Source organism: Glycine soja, chromosome 18 (genome assembly GCF_004193775.1).
Source record: "Glycine soja cultivar W05 chromosome 18, ASM419377v2, whole genome shotgun sequence".
NCBI lineage: Eukaryota > Viridiplantae > Streptophyta > Magnoliopsida > Fabales > Fabaceae > Glycine > Glycine soja.
Window position 1 is genome coordinate 50,832,666 of NC_041019.1, and position 19,316 is coordinate 50,851,981.

Sequence of the window (19,316 nt, forward strand, 5' to 3'; positions counted from 1 at the left end):
GCAAATGATAGGGCATTGCACTCCTCTAGAGTTCAAGTTTGATCTTGTAGGAATAATATTTCACTCCCTACATAGTCCCAAATTCTAGTGTCCTCTTGCATGATATTCAGAATTGGAACCCTCAATTAATATTGCATGTACATCATCTTGGCCAAACAAATCTCCAAGAAAAATCGAGTTCCAACAATGATTTCGTGATCTATATATAAGAGCTTCCACATTCAACTCTTCCAAGCCTTCAATAATGGGTGATCTAATAAACGCACTTTGCTTATCCTGCAGCCACGGATCCCTCCATACATTAATATTAGCATCATTTTGGCCCCAACCTCCGTCTAACCCCTTTCTTAAGGAGCATTTTTTTTATGCTTAGCCATGTGAATGATGGGTTGCTACTAAGATTCGCACCCATAAAATTTACTTTAGAAAAATATTTAGGAGATGACAGTATTATGATTAGAGATGAACCTCCATCCTTGTTTTTCTAACATGTCCAAATTGAAGTCGTAAATGTTCCAGAAACCTCCATTATCCTTTAGGCCACATAGTTTATCTCAAACCAACCAACTGATTTCTTATAAAATATTTTATTAGAAGAGGCCAAATGAATTTTAATAGTCTTTAGATCTAAAGAAAACTTAAAAATTTGGATAGTCTATACTCATTTTGACTATTTTTTTTCTCTCTAAAGGCATTAAATTCGGCTGAAAAATAATTTTGATGAGCATAATAAAAAATGAATTATTCTCCAACTTTTCATCGAGATAGTCTTGATAACAAATAAAAAGAAAACAACAGAAAAATCATTCAGCAAACAGAAAAAAACAGAAAATCTTAACGACCCTTAATTTTTTCAGTGAGATAAATTTAATTTTGTTTGCCATAATTTGAGGCTTGAGTTGAGTTTATTTTATTTTTTATTTCGTGGAAAATAGAACAAGGCTTGAGTTGAGTTGAACTCCTTTATAAATTTTTTAGTAATCTCTATATTATAATTTTTTTAGTAATCTCAATAATGACAGAGTTAGGAACATAAGAGAGGTTGAGACTTGAGAGAAATTAAAAAAGCCAAAAACAAAACAAAACAAGGAACCTAAGAGAGGTTGAGACTTGAGAGAAAGAGAGAGATGAAGTAGAGTCCGAACCAAGTCTCATAGCTGAGAGTTTAGGATCGGAATTCTGCCTCCGTTCTTCTTCATCTCACCTACAACCTTAACCTCGTATGTCACCCTTCCTCTCTCTTTATTTTACCTTATTTTCTTCGAATCCGCTTTCGACACAAAAATAATTTTTTTTCGCTCGGAGGATTCGTCGTTTTCTTCGCACAATTGCTTTAGCTTCTTCTCTCTGCCTTTGATTGAATGCCTTAAAAACCATTCAATTTGGGTCTCTCTGCAAAATTCCCTTCTGGGTTCTCTTCCGTGTTGTTTGTTGGCTTGGCTTTATACATTTTTCTGCTTTGGAATTTATGTGTCTGATGGCTGATGCATACTTTCTTACTGATTATCCAATATATTTGAAGCCATGGTTAAATTTCAACATGTATGCTGCTATCATTGATTTTGGGCATCGATTTCATGTTTGTATAATGCTTTTCTCTCATATTTAAGATGGTTATGTGGATTTGGGGCACTTGACTTTACACAAATTTTTCTTAATATTATTTTGATTAGGGGATTAAAGAAGTCATGGCTATATGGGGTGGTTGATGGAAGGTACCATAGATTATTAACTTATTATTTTTCTTATCATTGATTTCTTTCTTAGTTTCTTGCTTTCATTCTTCTAGAGCTTTTTTTCTAGCTTTCTTTCTTTCTTTGTTGGTTGCTTTTTTATTCTATATTCATTGATAGGAATACATTTCTTCTTTCTCCTGATGGGCAGAAAGTTTGATTTGGATCACTTTAACCAGCTGAACCAACCTGTGTTGGTAGTTTCCTCGATCATCCCTTTGAGTATTTGTAGAAGTCTAAAATGCAGATTATCGTGTCTTTTTTGGCTAGCAGTAGAATGTGTTAGCTTAAGAAAAGTTTCTTTTCTTTTTGGTTCTTAGATGTATCTTTCAACTTTTAGATTGTCAGTGAATAATAATGAGCATGTGTTTTTGAAGATTTCAGGTCTTTATTTCATTATTTACCTGTTTTTACTGGCAGATATTAGCACAAACTTGGTTTGCTTCTATGAGCCAAATCTCGTGTTTCCTTCAGCTTCATAATGGTCTTGAAGGGTCTATGTGAGAGGATTGTTTCTTCAAAATGCTCTTCTAAAAGCTCAACCGAGACTGTAGATAATACACAGGTGCCCGTTTATTCAAAAGCAGGATCTAGTGACTGTAAGTTTCCCAAGGCTTCCTTATGGTCAAGCATCTTTACATCTGGTTTTTCAGTGGTTGAAACATATAGTGAATCATCAGCTTCTGAAAAGAAAGCAGTTCCTTCTCGAAGTAGTGGGTGGGCAGCTGCTGTGAGGAAAGTTGTTACTGGTGGCTCAATGAGGAGATTTCAGGAGCGTGTACTAGGATCAAGCAGGACTGACATTTCAAGTTCTGATGGTGATATATGGCTTCTAGGTGTATGTCATAAAATTTCACAGCAAGAATCTACTGGAGATGTTGATACTAGTAATGGATTGGCATCATTTGAACAAGATTTTTCATCAAAAATCCTAGTTACATATCGGAAAGGTCTGTTGAATGTATACTACTTCCTTTTCAGGGATATGATAAATATTAAACTAACAAATTTTAACATGCATACTATAGGCTTTGATGCTATTGGAGATACAAAGTATACCAGTGATGTTAATTGGGGTTGTATGCTTCGGAGCAGTCAGATGCTGGTTGCTCAGGTATGATGCCTTCTATATAATGATTGCTTTTGACAAGGAAATTGTTACATGATACCTTATATTTTCTGTTTTTCTTTTTTGCCTGTTTTTGTTGTCTTTCAAAATAAAGCTACTAATGTGGCTTCCTTGTGCACAGGCATTACTTTTTCATAAATTAGGTAGATCATGGAGAAAACCTATTGACAAGGTCAGCTGATTGATATGCAATGTGTTGTTTCAGTAATTAGACTGTTTTTCCCCCTCTCTTTCTCTCTGTTCTACTTTTTGTCTTCACGTCTTTGTATGTCTTGTTTTGTCTTGAGATATAATGTCATTGGGTTGACTCATTGTTGTACTTCTATAATTTACAGCCACTGGATAAAGAATATATTGACGTCTTGCAACTTTTTGGTGATTCGGAGGCTTCTGCCTTTTCTATCCACAATCTTCTTCAAGCCGGTAAAGGTTATGGCCTTGCTGTTGGGTCATGGGTGGGACCATATGCCATGTGTCGCACATGGGAAGTTCTAGCCCGTAAGAAAAATGACCTTGGAGAACCGCCACTTCCGATGGCTATTTATGTTGTTTCTGGAGATGAAGACGGGGAGCGTGGTGGAGCACCGGTCGTCTGCATTGAAGATGCCTCCAAACGCTGTTCTGAGTTTTCAAGTGGCTTAGCTGCTTGGACACCTCTACTTTTATTGGTTCCTTTGGTTCTTGGACTTGATAAAGTCAATCCTAGGTGTGTAACATTTTCAAGGTTCTTTGGTACTATGTAATTGATTCACAGTTGAGCCTAGTAATATCATTATATTTGTTAAAAAGAAATGTTCCCTGCCTATTCGGATTACAAATAACAGAGGTGGCAATCCGCAAAGAAACTTTCCTTTATCTTTATTCTTAAATTGTTGGTTTAAATATCTTTTTAGTCCTTACAATTTAACGTTTTTTTGCTTTTCGTCCTTGCAAAATTATTTTTGTTTTTAGTCCTTGCAAATTATGTTTGTTTTGTTTTTAGTCCTTAGAGCACTTTAGGTAGGGCTTTAAACAGTGGAAAAAGTGTTATATAAAGCATTATAAGGACGAAAAACAAAAACATAATTTGCAAGGACTAAAAACAAAAAAAAAAAGCAAAAAAACGTTAAATTACAAGGACTAAAAAGATATTTAAGCCTAAATTGTTAAACTCAAGAACAAGCAGACTGAATTACAGTTCAGGTTTAGACAACACAGGGTTTTGTTCATTTTTTACTGTAGCGCAATGACTGATTGGTTGCATCTATAAATTGTCAGGTATATTCCATTATTGCGCTCAACTTTTAAATTTCCCCAAAGCCTTGGCATCATGGGCGGCAAACCAGGTGCTTCAACATACATTATTGGTGTTCAGAATGAGAAGGCATTCTACCTTGATCCCCATGATGTTCAGCAGGTACGAGTGTATAAAAAAATATTATTTATTAGTCATCTCAATACTTTTGAGATTGTGAAACTTGTATCATATTTGTTATATATGGATTAACTTATTGAATGTATAATTTATAGGCATGCTATGCTCCATCTTCACTTCAAATCTGCCATTAATTACTAAGCTAGTATTAAATGTTATTTGTGTTTTTGATATAATAAATGCCTTTTTTTAATTCTTCTTGTTGGCACTTTATCCTGAATATTGACTACCACGGAGCATCTTTATGTATGTAAATACATGTATACAAATTTAGAAAGCAATGACCTTACTGAAAATGTTTTGTGGAATTACAATCATGCATGTTTTGTTAGTTATTTTGCCATGTCATTATTTTGGATTTGTAAATGGGTAACAATGGGGTCCTGAATTTGAGGTTACAAATTGTTGACTTAATGCGGGAATGGGCTAATAGAATTTGGTTAATGGTGTAGGTATGTACATATTTGGATATTGGGGGAGCTTGAGATGGTTTCTGGTGTATAGAGGGAAACATTACAATATTAGCCTATCTGTACTACTCTTGAGTGCCAAACAAAATAATTAAAAAGAACTGCTAATTGCTTAAAGGAAAGAAAAGAAAGTGCACAAACAAAATTACTATAAAATGAAGAAAAAAAGATGGATACATGATAACCTAGTTGTTGGGACTTGGGAGGGAATGAAATCCCATTTGCTTTCCTTGCTGTTTATGCATGACTTCAATCATATTATTGTGTTGGCTGTTACTGGCTGGTGAACAATCAATAGCTTGCTAAGTATGTCTTAAATGGTTTTCAGGTTGTTAATATCAGTGGGGATACTCAAGAGCCTACTGGTACTTCATCATACCATTGCAAGTAGGCTTTCTACTATTATTGATTTTATTTTATTCTGTTAACTACAACTCGTACACTCTTGATTGTCTAACTATTTTAAAACTCTTACTAGTGTTATGAGGCACATACCCCTAGATTCAATTGATCCATCCTTGGCTATTGGATTTTACTGCCGAGACAAAGGTTTGCTGGTTACTCTTGCTAATTTCAAGTGTTCAATACTTACGGCTAATATCTAAGCTTTCTATTGACTCTCATCACTCCAATAATGGTGGCTGGCAGATGATTTTGATGATTTCTGCTCCCAAGCTTCCAAGCTTGCAGAAGAATCAAATGGTGCACCGTTGTTCACTGTAGCTAAGTCTCGGAGTTTCTCAAAGCAAGTGAGTAACGATGTGTCAGGTGACAACACTGGATTCCAAGAGGAAGATTTCCCTGGCATGGACTGCGGCAATGATACAGTAACCAATGAGGATGATTGGCAACTCTTATAAATGTGATTGCCGGACTATGACATGGATTCAAAGTACAGGTCAAAAATTTGTTGCTTGATTCTCATGGGCCTAATTGCCACTGCAAGTTTGGTTGATCCCTGGCATGGGGATTCCACTCTTCAAACATTGTTTAATAGTCTTATAGAAAGTAATTTAAATTCATTATGATTCTTTGGCTTAAAATCATTTGCTCATTTGTTCGTATAGCTAACCAGGTATTTGTTGTACATTACAACGGCTAGTTTGATCATATTTGTTGCCTGTACCCTTTTATTTGCTACACAAATGTAGTGGATAGTACTGTGGGACTATCAACTAAATGGTAGAAAGTAGTTCATATTGAGAGAATGTTTTCTTTAAATAGAACATAGCATAAACCAATCACTTGAGTCCCTTAATATAAAATATGGGTAATGCTCTTTAGTAGTTGCACTGCAGTGATGTCGCATTAGCTAGTCACGTGAATGATCTGTGAGTGTGTTTTGTCTAGACATTTTAGCATTTGTTCCACACGTTCCAAGAAATCAAATGTGATTGGAGAAATTGATGGATTCACATTCAATACAGATTCAATGTTTTTTATATACACACCTTATGACATGTCAATACTGCTGTCATCTTCATGTGTTAGTTGGCAGGTTAGAGATCACTCATGGGAGTGATCTCTCAATATATAAAGGTTGTTGCTTCTGCACCAAAAATGGAGAGAAAATGGCTTCCTGAGCCATTTTTGGCTTCTAGATTGGTTACACCGTCTACATTATGGATTATTACCCAATCGGAAAGGTGAAAAAAAAAAACAGATTGGGCAATCCATAAACTTCATTCGGATTCATATGAGACTATGGATTGGGTTCGTAAGTGATCCATACGATTTATTTTAAATTTTTTTAAAATATGTTTTACAAATTAATGGTTCAAGCAAGAATTGAACTTCTAACTTTTGCGTTATTAGTACAATACTCTAACCAACTAATCTAATAAGTCAATTATGTTATAAAATAATTAATGTCGTTATTTATAACATTAAATTTTTTAATATATATTTAATGCATATGTAAATTTAGATAATAAATTTTATAATAATTAATATGTTTACAAATATGAATTTTTATGAAATTTATGATTTTTATTTAAAATTTATATATTTTAAAAAATACATTAGTAGATTTATGTTTATAAACTTATGATTTTTATTTACAATTTATATATCTAAACAAATTAATTATTAGATCAAAATTAATTATCACAAAATTTATTATTTAAATTTACATGCACATTAAATATACATTAGAAATTTTAGTGTTACATACAACAATATTAATTATTTTATAACATAAGTGGTCTATTAGCTCAGTTGGTTGGTTACGTATTAGTCAATTCGTAATAGACTTACGGATTGTCCAATCCGTATCAATTTTTAAGTCCAATCCGTATCAATTTTACAGAAGGACAAAACAGGAATCGCAATGTTGTGCTGTGTGTACCAGCAATTATTTTGGGTGCGTGTAGCAACAACCGTACAGTTAAGGATCACTTGGGCTTTGATACCTAAATTGATATTATTTTGGGCTAAAAGTGTCCAAAATGCATAGTTTGGCATTCAACCAAATCTAATGGTTTAAATTGTAATAACTCAGATTGAGCCCTACCTGAACTTTACCATGACAAAAATATGAAGTAAAGTTAAGGTTTTCCTTTGAAATGATTTACCAGTGGCTAAAAATTTGTTTAAAGGAATATATTCTGTCAGCATTTCATTTTCTTTTCATGCGTCATGTGGAGACCAAGCATAATCAAATGTGTGCCTCTTTGTTTTATGTCTAATGGTTGAAATCTAGCACAAGCCAGCCAATTACACTGCTAGTAGACAATGCCTCATTCTGGAGATGGTGGATTTGTTCAGCTTGAGAGTTTAACAAATTAAAAATGATAGTCTTTAATTATACAGTGAGTGATTGTTGAATCGTTTCAAAACAAATAAAATTATGATTAATTTTGTAGTATAGGAATAATCTAGGTCGACTCAGAGATACAATTCAATTTGGTTTCAATTTCAATACATTTATAAACAACATGGAGAATTTAAATGAATAGTTTGTAAGCAATAAAAAGAAATGCGAAAACATAAAACAGAAATGCATAATCTAAAACAGAACAGATATTTGGAAACAGAATATGAAACAGGTTTAATATCATCAATCCAATTTACTAAATCAAGCAATTCGAATTATCACAGTTTCTACAAATAATGTTCGGATTGTGAAAGTTCAGCCAATTTCATTAGAGAAAGTTCAATCAAATTAATCTCTAAACTTATTGAGATGACAAATTAGATTGAAATATCATCTAAACAACATGTGATTAAATTTGAAACTAGAAAATGAATCCACAACCTAATTCGTTTTCAATCCTAAACACATTCATAATCATGAAAATTGAAAATAAGATTGAAAAAAATGAACATTCACATATAATTGAAATACTAAACCAGAACTCAAATTTAGCCTTGCTTGGATTGGATTTTTGGATTGATTGTTTGTTTAGTCTTTCATGATCATCGCTAGTGGAAGAGCAACGAAATTTGTGCAAGAAAAAGGTAGAACAGAGTTGAAGAGAGGAAGAAGAATGAAGAACAATGGAGAGAAAAAGACAAAAAAAAGTTTGATCCTAAATCTTACACCACAAGTTTCTAAATCTGTTTTTGTGCAAAACGAAGTAACTAAGTAACTAACTTCACTAATATACACAATGACTAATCATAAGGAAAGGATGAGTCTTGATTAGACTCATTTAATCTACCTAATTAAGCTAATTACACAAAGCAAAACCCAATTTCGCAATCCAATTATTCATGTACAAATGTTCCGACTTCCAAGCCCAAAATGACCCTCAAAATGGCATTGGTGCAAGCTTATCTCAGGCAAAAATGAAGCTCTTTTACTTAGCTTTTTAGGGACTACTCATATACTCCATTTAGAATTATGTAGTGTCTTATGGGCCTTGCAATAGATAGATATGTTAAGTAAGTATAAAATCTGAAAATAAATAATAATTATTAATTAAGCTCAATTAATTGTCTAAAATAAAAACTAAACTAAGGTGAAAAAATAAGAATCAAAGAAAGGTAAAAAAGTTAAGAAAAATACAAAAATACTAAACTATTCAATCAGGGGAATAACAAATTCATAATACCAAGTACTTGAAACCATGCGAAGCACCTTCAATTTGAGTTGAATTAGTTTTGTAAAATATGTATTATAATTTTCATCGGTGGAAATCAAATTTTGAGACCTGATGATTTATATAGCATTAACCATTGTATTGGTTAAAGTTATATTATCACTGATATTTTTTATTATAATTTTTGTAACATTGTATTAGGAAAGTTGAAAGTTTCAAAAAAGAAAAAGGGAAAGATAAACACACGCAATGGAAACAATAAAAATATCAAATGAGCAAATTAATATTTCCTGCTTGAGACCCTGAGGAGTATAATAAACAATTATAGGGAAAAAATTATTTGAGCAACCCAAACAAATAATAAAATAAGTAAATGTTGACACCAAAATTTTAACTGAAAAACCTCCTTAATCCGAGGTAAAACTATGGAATCTAGTCCAAGTTATATAGTCCATACTAATATAATATTTTTAATTATAAATTAATACACGTAATTAATAATTGACAAAAAAATACAACTAATTAATACATTAAATTATGTATTACATATAAATTGTGTTTTTTTATCACATGTATCCTTTCACTGGATACAAGTATTGTACATAACTAATATTTTAAATTGTGCATTGTAAAAAATATATATTCATTTTATACAACTAAAATTTATAATTTATAATAAATAAAATATTTCTAAACATATAAATTAAGTTATAATTAAAATATACAATAAATAATTTTTTAACATATAAATTATATTTTAGATTTATGATATATTGTTATTTTAAATTGTTGACAATTTCTTTTATAAAAATACTCAAATTCAAGTTAGACATAAAGATATTAAGAATGATAGAAGGAAGGAAATAAGAAGTTAGACATGGTTGGCAACATATTTGCTAGAAACTTGCTATCCTCATTAACAGCTTAATTACCAAATCATTCAGGTTTGTTGGCAACCACCAGATTGGCTTTACAATTGATTTCAGATAATAGAAGCACCCTTCATCATTATGTTTCGATAATCAGAAAATTCAAGACTTTAAGCAATGTGCTGATGAGTTAGCAAAGCATGGATCTCTCTAAATGTGATTTTCATGTTCAGGACACCTGCCCTCCTCTCATGGTGCAACTGATTTTTGCTGATGTATCAGGTGTTCATTACCTGAGACCTTATTTGTTTTGTTTATGTTGTTTTATTATCCTGTATAGAACAAAAATAACTGTTTTTTTTTTTACAATAACACTAAGGAGAATTTGAGATTTCATGAAAATCATTCACATCCCCACTAAGTATTTTTTTGTTACACATTCCTGTTAAGTTGATAAGTTAGATAATGACTAACAAAAATAAAACGAAAAAAATATCACACTTTAGTAGTATCTTTGTATTGACAGAAAGATCATTACTGTCATTGTGGAACGATTTTTATTATTTGAAGGTTGAATTTTAATAAATAAATAATATATATCCTGATAATGTAATACATTATTATCTTATTACATACAGTTATATATAACAATAATACTAACTTCTTACTTGTTCACAATATAAAAAAGTTCGTGTCTATTAAACTCACTTAAAAATATTATATATATATATTTAAAATATCTGACATTATAGTATATATTTTTATTTGCTTTTTATACATACCTCGAAAAATATTTCATAAAATTAAATTAAAGTCAAAGTGAATATTTTTCTCCTGAATCTATTCCTATTAATAAAAAGATAATTATTTTTTTATGTGCATATTTATTATTTTAAATTACTCTTTAAATATATATATTTATTTTTATTTCTTTTATTAATTTTTAAAATATAATTATTATCACTATTTTCTTTAATAATTTTTTATTTTAATTTTTTTAAAATAAAAATAGAGATACAGAGTATTTTTTTAACTAGTAAAAATAACTAAAACCAGAGAGTACTAGTAGTATTTAGCCACCGACATAACTGTGCTTTGGAATTTGGAGTGCAATAATTCTGATTCTACCGTCATCAACTAGGAGAAGAAGGTACACCGCAACGCAACGCAACGCAACGCAACGTTGTTTCTCTTTTCAGATCTCTCATTCTCACTCTGTTTTACATACAATGTCGTTCTGAATCACTGCATCTTTTCTTATTTCCACTCTCTGCAGCTTCATTTTCTGCAAAATGGATCCCTCTGCGGCATTGCTATTTAACCACCTCAAGGTCCGTGATTTCTCGCTGATTATTATTTTCTAGACTTTGAATTTTTCTGGGTCAAGGCCAAAATTCTCTTTTTTCATATTTTTTTTATTCTCAATTTTCTCTGATGGGTTGTGTTTCTTTCAATCTCACCAGGGTGCAGACCCGTTCTTCCTGCTAGCGGGTCCTAATGTGATTGAATCGGAGGAGCACATTCTGCGGATGGCTAAGAACATCAAGAGTGTTGCATCTGAGTATGTAATTATCTCTATTTATTTATGATTAATACTTTTTTTTAATGGGAAAATAAATGTGATTTGATGGAAATCCATTAGGAAGTGCCACTGTAGCACCATGAGTTGTCAAACATTTATTAGTAGTTGATTTTACATAAAAATAGATCTTTGGCAACTCATTTTAGGTGTTTGATACTCATGAGAAAAAGATGGATACGGGAGTTATACTCATTGGTTTTAAGCCAACTTCTTTGTAGTCTTCTGTATGAAGTTAAATATTTAAAGCAAGAGCTAACTATACTGACACTTCCTAAGATTTCTTAAGATTGCACATGATCCCATGCTCTTTTAACGTTTACTGCGACCCCCCTTACAAGGATACACACTGCAATGTATTTCTTGGGTAACAGGGGTGTCAATGTAATGTATTTCAAACAATTAAGAGGACTAATGTAGGGGTAAAAACAAGAAGGGTATTGCGGGGAAGTTAACGAATGTGATTTACTCTTAAAATAAAGGTTTTAATTTTGATTCACTGTCTGTGTAGAAGTTATTTTGCACCTATCATTGTTTAGAAAGTATGGGTATGATAGTAACTAATTGAAAAGTCAAACTCTTATAGTGACATGACGAAGACATGGCTGGATGATGGTCTAGAAACTTGCACTTAAGGGTCAAAGTTAAAATTGTGAATGAAATGGTTTGTAGACATGATATTAGTTTTATCTTTGTAGCTAACATGATCTTGAGTGTATATGTGTCTTTCAGAGTTGAAATACCATTGGTTTTCACTCTGTGTAGAAGTTATTTTGCACCTATCATTGTTTAGAAAGTATGGGTATGATAAAACTAATTGAAAAGTCAAACTCTTATACTGACATGACAAAGACATGGTTGAGTGATGGTCTAGAAACTTGCACTTAAGGGTCAAAGTTAAAATTGTGAATGAAATGGTTTGTAGACATGATATTAGTTTTATCTTTGAAGCTAACATGATCTTGAGTGTATATGTGTCTTTCAGAGTTGGAATACCATTGGTTTTCAAGTCAAGCTTTGACAAAGCTAACCGAACATCATCAAAATCATTTCGTGGCCCGGGGATGGCTGAGGGATTGAAGGTTCATATTTCTGCTACCATGTTGCGATAATATCTCCTTGTGATTTGTATCTAGAGGGTTCTAGGTGTTGTAATTGTTCAATAACATGAGATGATGAGACTATATTAGCTCTGTTAAATTTTCATGATTTCAGTTGTATATGAGTAATATAAAGTCGTCTTATCCTAAATAACTGCCAAAGGTAGCTCGAGACGGGGTGGGAGTGGGGTGTGTTAGTTTCCAAATCATTGTAGGGGTACTTTAGCCATATATCCCGCTAATGTGAGATTGTAACAGGGTTCTTTATATTGTTTCTGGTTCCATCTATGCCTAGAGATTTTGGAGTTAAATATTGTCAGAGTTGGAGGTAGCATCTGTGCACCTTATTGTAGGGCCTTGAGAAATCTCATCTATGGGTCAAATGTCACCTCTTCCAGTGCCAAAGGAAAAATATGCTATACTAGTACTAGTAAAATTTCAAGTCATCTTTGTAGTGTGTGGGAATTACAACAGAAATCTTACTTAGGAAGGAGTTGTTTATGACCTTTAATAGCCATTGGCACAAGCACTGGTACAGTAATATACATTTAGTGTGTTTGTTTAACATGTAAATTGCTTTATCTAAATCACCAAATTTTGTACTGGATAAAGCTATTTTATCTTTGTTGAATGTTTTCCTTCTTTTTTCCCCCCTCTTATTTTGATGTTTTATTCTCAGATACTCGAGAAGGTAAAAATAGCTTATGACATTCCTATAGTGACAGATGTGCATGAGACCATCCAGGTAAAATGTTTAGTTTTACTATATATACAATATACAATTGTCAGTTTGATATTTATTTTTGTCTGTTTGGTTATGTTGTATGGAATTCATATTTCATGGCCTTCTTGTATGGGTCAAGGATCACTTACAGTACTAACATTATTTGGCATATCAATCAAACTAGTTTGATCTTAATTATATGTTGTTTTGGAGGGATAATCATTACTTGCTTGTTAGTGTGGAAAGAAAAAAAATAGCACTAACTTTTCTTCAAGTGATGCTCTGATAAATGGAATGTTAAGTTGTTAACATCATGAAATAGTTGATACCTGGATTAAATTCTTATATGTTCTTTCCCCTCATGCAATCAGTTTATGTTGAAATGGTAACTTGAAAAACATTTTGCTTGGATCATTCATTGGTATGAAACTATATCTTGTAAATCCAAGCTTGGCTCTCTTATTATCACTGATATTTTCCTTAACACTTGGCTGTACCCACCCATCTAATTTTGAAACTCAGAATGGTTAGCACCTTTACTATCAATAATTTTGTAATATACTATCATATTGAATAATTAAATTGGTTCTTCCAGTGTATACTTGTCATTGGAATGTGGTATTGATAGTTCAGATTCTAACTCATGGTCTGCCTTTGGCACGTTTATATTTTTTGCCAGTGTGAAGCAGTTGGCAGAGTTGCAGATATCATTCAGATTCCAGCATTCTTGTGTCGCCAAGTAAATATCTATTGCATTCAATTTCAATATCCATTATAATTTTCTGGTTAAAATTTTAATAGATGTGCCAACTTCAATTATTTCATTCATTTTATTTCTAATGACAGACAGATCTTCTAGTTGCAGCAGCCAAAACTGGGAAAATTATCAACATTAAGAAGGGCCAGTTCTGTGCTCCTTCTGTTAGTATACTATCCAACTTTATGAGTTACAATTTCAATAGTTAGCAATGACTTAACTTAAGCCTCGGAATTAGTGTCTCCTGATTTTTACCATTATTCATGTTTCATAGTTTTCATGTCTATAGGTGATGACAAATTCAGCTGAAAAGGTTCGGTTAGCTGGAAATCCTAATGTGATGGTTTGTGAGAGAGGAACAATGTTTGGATACAGTGAGTTAATAGCAACTATTTTGAGGTTTTCTGTATGTTCCTGAATGATGTGAATCTTGCAAGAACTATTCAATAATTGATATCAGTAATTGCTTAATGTGGAGTAAATTGTTGTTTTTCCTTTCATTTTGTAATGCTTAATTTTTTAGAGCATTTTCTGCAAGATGTAATTTCAATAAGAAAATGTCATATCAAGGGATGCTAGTTATTTCTCTATGGCCACCTGTTCTTATTTCATTGTTGTCTTGCGTTCTTTTCACTCATCTTATTTAAAATTGAAATCTCAATTTTTATTTTATTAATCTGTTACCCAACCTCTTGGCTTCTCCTTTTAATCAAAACTTTTAATGTGTATCAGAGGTATAATATTGCCTTAAAACAGTTAGTATTGAAATTAGTTCTTTTGTTTTTGTTTTCAAAACCCAGAATTGATTAAAATCTTTTCCTTTTTCATACAGATGATTTGATTGTTGATCCACGTAACTTGGAGTGGATGAGAGAAGCCAATTGTCCCATTGTAAGTAAATCTTTCTTTTATAGTATGCTTTAAGATATACTGTTTGAACATTTATATCATTTCTTATTGAATGTAAGGATACAGTTGAGAAGGGCATTTTCTTCCTGCAGCTTTTCTTGATGGCATTGTCCTAATAATTTATTTGATGAAAATATTATAGTTGATTAAATGAGATGAATCCATGTGAACACAATCAACCTGATGGCTGATACACACCTTTTAATGGTAAAAGTTGCTTCAATTGCTTACTCTATGGGACATTTTCTCTCAAATGCTCACATCTCTCCCTTCTCTGTGACTTACTGACTTAGGAGAAGGTTTATTCTGTAGTTCCTGAAAATGTTTTTCTTGGTCTGGATAATAACCCAAGTTTTAACGTACAGATGACTCCTATCAATAAGCTAGAACAAGAGTATTTTATTTTGAATTCAAAATGCAAAGTAATTCACCAATATACATACCAGATAGAAAACTAAACAAATAGATTCACATAGAATTTATTCTTGTGTGGTTCAGAGGACCTAATTCATTTTTGTTGATCTTTTAGTCAAAGGGTATATAACATTTCCCTTTCTTGCAATGCCTAATTAATAAAATAGTTATTTACTCAATGAATCAATTAAGAAGTAAAGCAGAGTGTTGCATTTATTTAACTATAAGAGTGAGATTGAACTTAATTCTTTACTATTCCCTTATTATAAAGAACTATTCTTTTAAGCAGTTTTTCTTTTGGCACTGTTTTAAATTTTCTTATGGTGAAGTTTCTTGCTACTATCTCTGTATGCTGTTTATTTTTAGAAAACTCGAATATTTGATTTTGGTGTTTGCCTCAGGTAGCTGATATAACTCACTCACTACAACAGCCTGCTGGAAAGATGGTGTGTTTAGCATTGTTTATTCCCATATTTCTTTGATATTAACGTCATTTTGAACTGTATATTTCATGTGACAGTATTTTAACCTGCAACATTTTAAAAATAAAAAATTCCAAAAATAGTGGAATAAACCTTTATTGTTGAAGTATTGGTGTTGACAATATCTGTTAGAATATTTGAATTGCTGGTGTTTTCTGAGTCTTAGTATGTTAGCAGTCTTATTGGGCTAGGCTTCTATTGATTGTGTTGTGCTACACTAGAACATGACCTAGATTACTAGTACATCTGTACAAGTAGTGTTGTTTGTATTTTACAGCACCAGCACATCAATTTTATATCAGCCATTGACAATTCTTTTTCTCCCTTTCTCTTTCACATCAATTATCTTAATTTCAACAGTCTCTTTTTTATATTTGCATTGGGCATGTCATAGTATGTGAATACAGCATAGGTCAAAATGTGACTCATTTAATTTTGCTGGGAGAACTACAGATCATAGTTTTGTTTTCAGATTTGCAATGTCTAAAGTTCATGTGTGGCTTCTATGCTTTGCAGATTTGTGAGGAACTGAGGATCATTTAGAATCTTCAAGTATTGTGTTGTTCCCTGTGTGTTTTTGCTGTGTAAACCTCTATGCTATGCTCCATTGAAATCTTTTAAGTATATTGAAGTCTCACATGATCTTTAAGTATGTTACTTCTGAACCCAACTATCAGATCTGACTTCTGTAGTTCTAGCTTTTAAAAATAACTTTCTGAAATGACCTTTCCAAATCTTACACCTGGTTCGTTGGATTAAAATTCTGCTTTCATGATTAGTTGGATGGGGGAGGTGTTGCAAGTGGAGGTCTTCGAGAACTAATACCTTGCATTGCAAGGACAGCAGTTGCCGTTGGAGTGGATGGGATCTTCATGGAGGTATGGTGAATAGCCTATGCTAGTTATAATTTACTAGAATCATTATAAAAGAATGTAGTTCAGAGTAAAATCTCAGCTATATAGCCATCATACTTGTGATTCCAAGATCTGCTATTCAAAGAGTATCTTTATTTAGTTTGTCAATCACTGAGCTTCTAAAAGCTTTTTGGGTTTTCAGGTGCATGATGATCCACTGAATGCACCTGTTGATGGCCCAACACAGTGGGTGAGTTGCTGCTTAGCACAGTTATTTAGATTTATAAACATCATTTCCTCAATATTGTTTTCCTTTGGATGTTCCTTATATTTTTTTTTTTTATCAAATAGGGCACTTAATGAACTATGTATGTACTAAATCCTCTTATTTGACAGCCTTTGCGCCACTTTAAGGAGCTACTTGAAGAGCTTGTAGCCATTGCTGTAAGTTGTTGATTGAAATTTATGATTCTAAGTTGCATAATAAATCTGTAAGTAGGCAAATTGAACTATTCTTCATACCTCTAGGGCCTAGGACATATTAAGTTCTCTTATTCTAAATAGAAAATCTTGTTTGTTATTAAATACCTTGCCAATGAAGATGTTAATAAATACCCCTTTAGGATTAATTTCCAACTCATACTGTTCTGTTCAGAAGAGTGACCAGAAGATGGTTGAAAATAATTAAAATAATTCTAGATCCTCACCAATTAAAATTGGTCAGGTTGGGTTTAGGCAATCATCGGTGCAACCTGATCCCATTTGAGTCAGGTCATTCTTTTATTATTAAATAATAAAAAAATGGAGAAATACAAAAAAATAATGGAGAAAGCAAAAATCATGAAAGAAAGCTAATATCCTATCTCAAAAGTCAGAAATATTTTTGAAGCACGTTCGTTAAATCACATTAAGTTTATTTATTTATTGAGTATCATATTAAGTGTTATCATTTTTTTATAGTCGGGTTAAGTATGAGATTGCCAAAAATTAAAAACAATTTGAATTGCTATGTATTTTTGAACTTATATTTGATTAACTCCAGTTTTGATATATTGTAGAGGGTAAGCAAAGGGAAGCAACGGTTCAACATTGATCTCACACCATTTCGTGAATAAAAAAAATGGTAAGAAATGCTTTGTTTTTTCACTTTATATTCATTTGTTTTTGTTTCTCCGGCTAGTTAAGGTTCTTTTTTCTTTGTGATTTTTTGACTAAAATTATAACCAGTATACTGTGAAGAAGTATCTCAGTCTTAAATCTTATTGTGAAAGCTGTTCTTAAAACCATTGAGATTTGAGAGGGTATAAAGGCAAAGATTTTACGTACTACATGAAACATCCTTCAAAGTGTAATTAATATACATCCATTGATAAAGAGTAAAGACTTAAAATCAAAATTGAGCTTTAAAGTCAATCAGTTATGATCTTAGTTACAAATTGCTTAATATAAGTAATCCTTTAATTTCAATTAAACATTGACCAATCACTAAATTGTAATTTAACTTAATGTAAGCATCGAAACAAGGTTTAAATAACTAGAAACTTCTAATGCAAAACAAGACCAGGAATGCAACAAATTAATGATAAATCTAGAACTAGTTAAAACAACCACCCTACTGCCTTTTATCCTATTGTGATTTTATTTGAATGAAATTAGAAGTGCTTAAACTATTTTAAAGCATAAATGCATTCATTTTTATTTTTTTTAAAATCTGGTCTTTGTTTGCAGGTGATGGTTTTCAGTTATTCTGAATGTAATTTCTTTACCATTGGTCTTTTAAGATTGTTCAAGGGTGAATGCAAAACTGTCTCCTCTCACAAGTTCCTTATAAGGAGAGTTTATCTTAAAAATATTATTTGATGATCAATGCATGTTACTATGAAGTGGTAACACTATACCAACTCAAGTTTGTCACATATCCTGTGTAGCCTTAATCATGTCAGTTACTAAAGTTGAGGCAATTAATTGAATATTAAGATATAGGTAGATTAATTATTAAATTTATTATTAGGTAAATTAATTTATTATTTTTGTCATTTCTCCCAAGTACTTTCTACAAGGTTTTCAAGCCATTTCTAAAATATCTCAAAATTTTGGCCGTGTGGCTTAGGGATATTGTTTACGATTTAGGAGAAATATCAGAAAATGATGTGTAAGGATATATGGTTTAATGCATGATCTACTTGGTAAATTGTATTGGTGCCTCATTATTTAAAAACACTATCAGTGGTTATGCACTAATTGTTGGTGGTTCCAATGACGCAATGATATTTGAACTGATAATAGATTAGTAAATAGTTTATACATTGGTTTTGTTACACTGATAGTTGTATGTTTTATTACATTTAGTTTTGTTACACTTTGATTTCACTGAAAAAGTCGAACCAAGGAGAATTAAACAGTATATTTATTCTTTTATGTTTATGCGCCAAATGCTACCTAGAGGAGGATTGCAAGGATAACAATTATGTGTTTTTTACTTGAATTTCATCATCTTTTTTGGGTGACACCAAATAAGGCGAGGGAACTCACTCGATGAAAGACAAGACCTGTATTTTAAATTTCTAGTTCAAATGAGCAAGTTACAGTAATACTTCCTGAAATTTAGTGGAATTACACAAGCACCCACAATTATTTTAATCATTACTTTTGTCTCCCCAGTTTGAGGACGTGTTAATACTTTCGAAGATATAGGATGTTAATGTTATTGAGAAAAAAAAAGGATGTTAATATAATGTTTTTAAACTCAAAGGACAGTTAGTGTAAAAAAATAAAAAAAGTGAAATTATGTGTAATCATATGAAATCTCAGAAATTATTGTTGTAATTTGCTATTTTTT

General features: G+C 31.8%; 2 protein-coding genes across 6 annotated transcripts; both read left to right on the forward strand.

Moving 5' to 3' along the window:
• Nucleotides 1-1,055: 1,055 nt before the first annotated feature.
• On the forward strand, nt 1,056-5,987 carry LOC114394622 (cysteine protease ATG4-like). Of its 4 annotated transcripts, none has more exons than XM_028356261.1 (10): nt 1,056-1,220; nt 2,154-2,332; nt 2,414-2,683; nt 2,762-2,847; nt 2,984-3,034; nt 3,198-3,568; nt 4,120-4,258; nt 5,075-5,133; nt 5,225-5,295; nt 5,395-5,987. In XM_028356261.1, the coding sequence occupies exons 2-10, from the start codon at nt 2,215-2,217 to the stop codon at nt 5,604-5,606; spliced, it is 1,377 nt and encodes a 458-aa protein (XP_028212062.1). In that variant the 5' UTR covers nt 1,056-1,220; nt 2,154-2,214; the 3' UTR covers nt 5,607-5,987. The 4 variants fall into 4 exon arrangements, with proteins under 4 accessions (XP_028212062.1, XP_028212063.1, XP_028212061.1 ...); XM_028356262.1 differs by having other exon boundaries at nt 2,432-2,683; XM_028356260.1 differs by having other exon boundaries at nt 2,154-2,683.
• A 4,748-nt stretch (nt 5,988-10,735) lies between these two features.
• Nucleotides 10,736-18,668, forward strand: LOC114394625 (2-dehydro-3-deoxyphosphooctonate aldolase-like). 2 transcript variants are annotated; one of them, XM_028356269.1, is made up of 15 exons: nt 10,736-10,808; nt 10,935-10,989; nt 11,122-11,219; nt 12,223-12,319; nt 13,017-13,082; nt 13,741-13,800; nt 13,908-13,982; nt 14,108-14,192; nt 14,651-14,709; nt 15,543-15,587; nt 16,403-16,501; nt 16,680-16,727; nt 16,874-16,921; nt 17,536-17,600; nt 18,206-18,668. In XM_028356269.1, the coding sequence occupies exons 2-14, from the start codon at nt 10,951-10,953 to the stop codon at nt 17,590-17,592; spliced, it is 876 nt and encodes a 291-aa protein (XP_028212070.1). In that variant the 5' UTR covers nt 10,736-10,808; nt 10,935-10,950; the 3' UTR covers nt 17,593-17,600; nt 18,206-18,668. The 2 variants fall into 2 exon arrangements, with proteins under 2 accessions (XP_028212070.1, XP_028212071.1); XM_028356270.1 differs by having other exon boundaries at nt 10,774-10,840.
• The last annotated feature ends 648 nt before the right edge of the window (nt 18,669-19,316 follow it).

Excerpts from the sequence above, each read along its gene's own strand:
- LOC114394622 (XM_028356260.1), top strand. The coding sequence starts at position 2,215 with ATGGTCTTGAAGGGTCTATGTGAGAGGATTGTTTCTTCAAAATGCTCT. Across the intron at positions 2,684-2,761 it reads CCTAGTTACATATCGGAAAG|GCTTTGATGCTATTGGAGAT; the intron begins GTCTGTTGAATG and ends TGCATACTATAG. Across the intron at positions 3,035-3,197 it reads GGAGAAAACCTATTGACAAG|CCACTGGATAAAGAATATAT; the intron begins GTCAGCTGATTG and ends TATAATTTACAG.
- LOC114394625 (XM_028356269.1), top strand. The coding sequence starts at position 10,951 with ATGGATCCCTCTGCGGCATTGCTATTTAACCACCTCAAG. Across the intron at positions 13,801-13,907 it reads CAGCATTCTTGTGTCGCCAA|ACAGATCTTCTAGTTGCAGC; the intron begins GTAAATATCTAT and ends TTCTAATGACAG. Across the intron at positions 13,983-14,107 it reads GCCAGTTCTGTGCTCCTTCT|GTGATGACAAATTCAGCTGA; the intron begins GTTAGTATACTA and ends TCATGTCTATAG.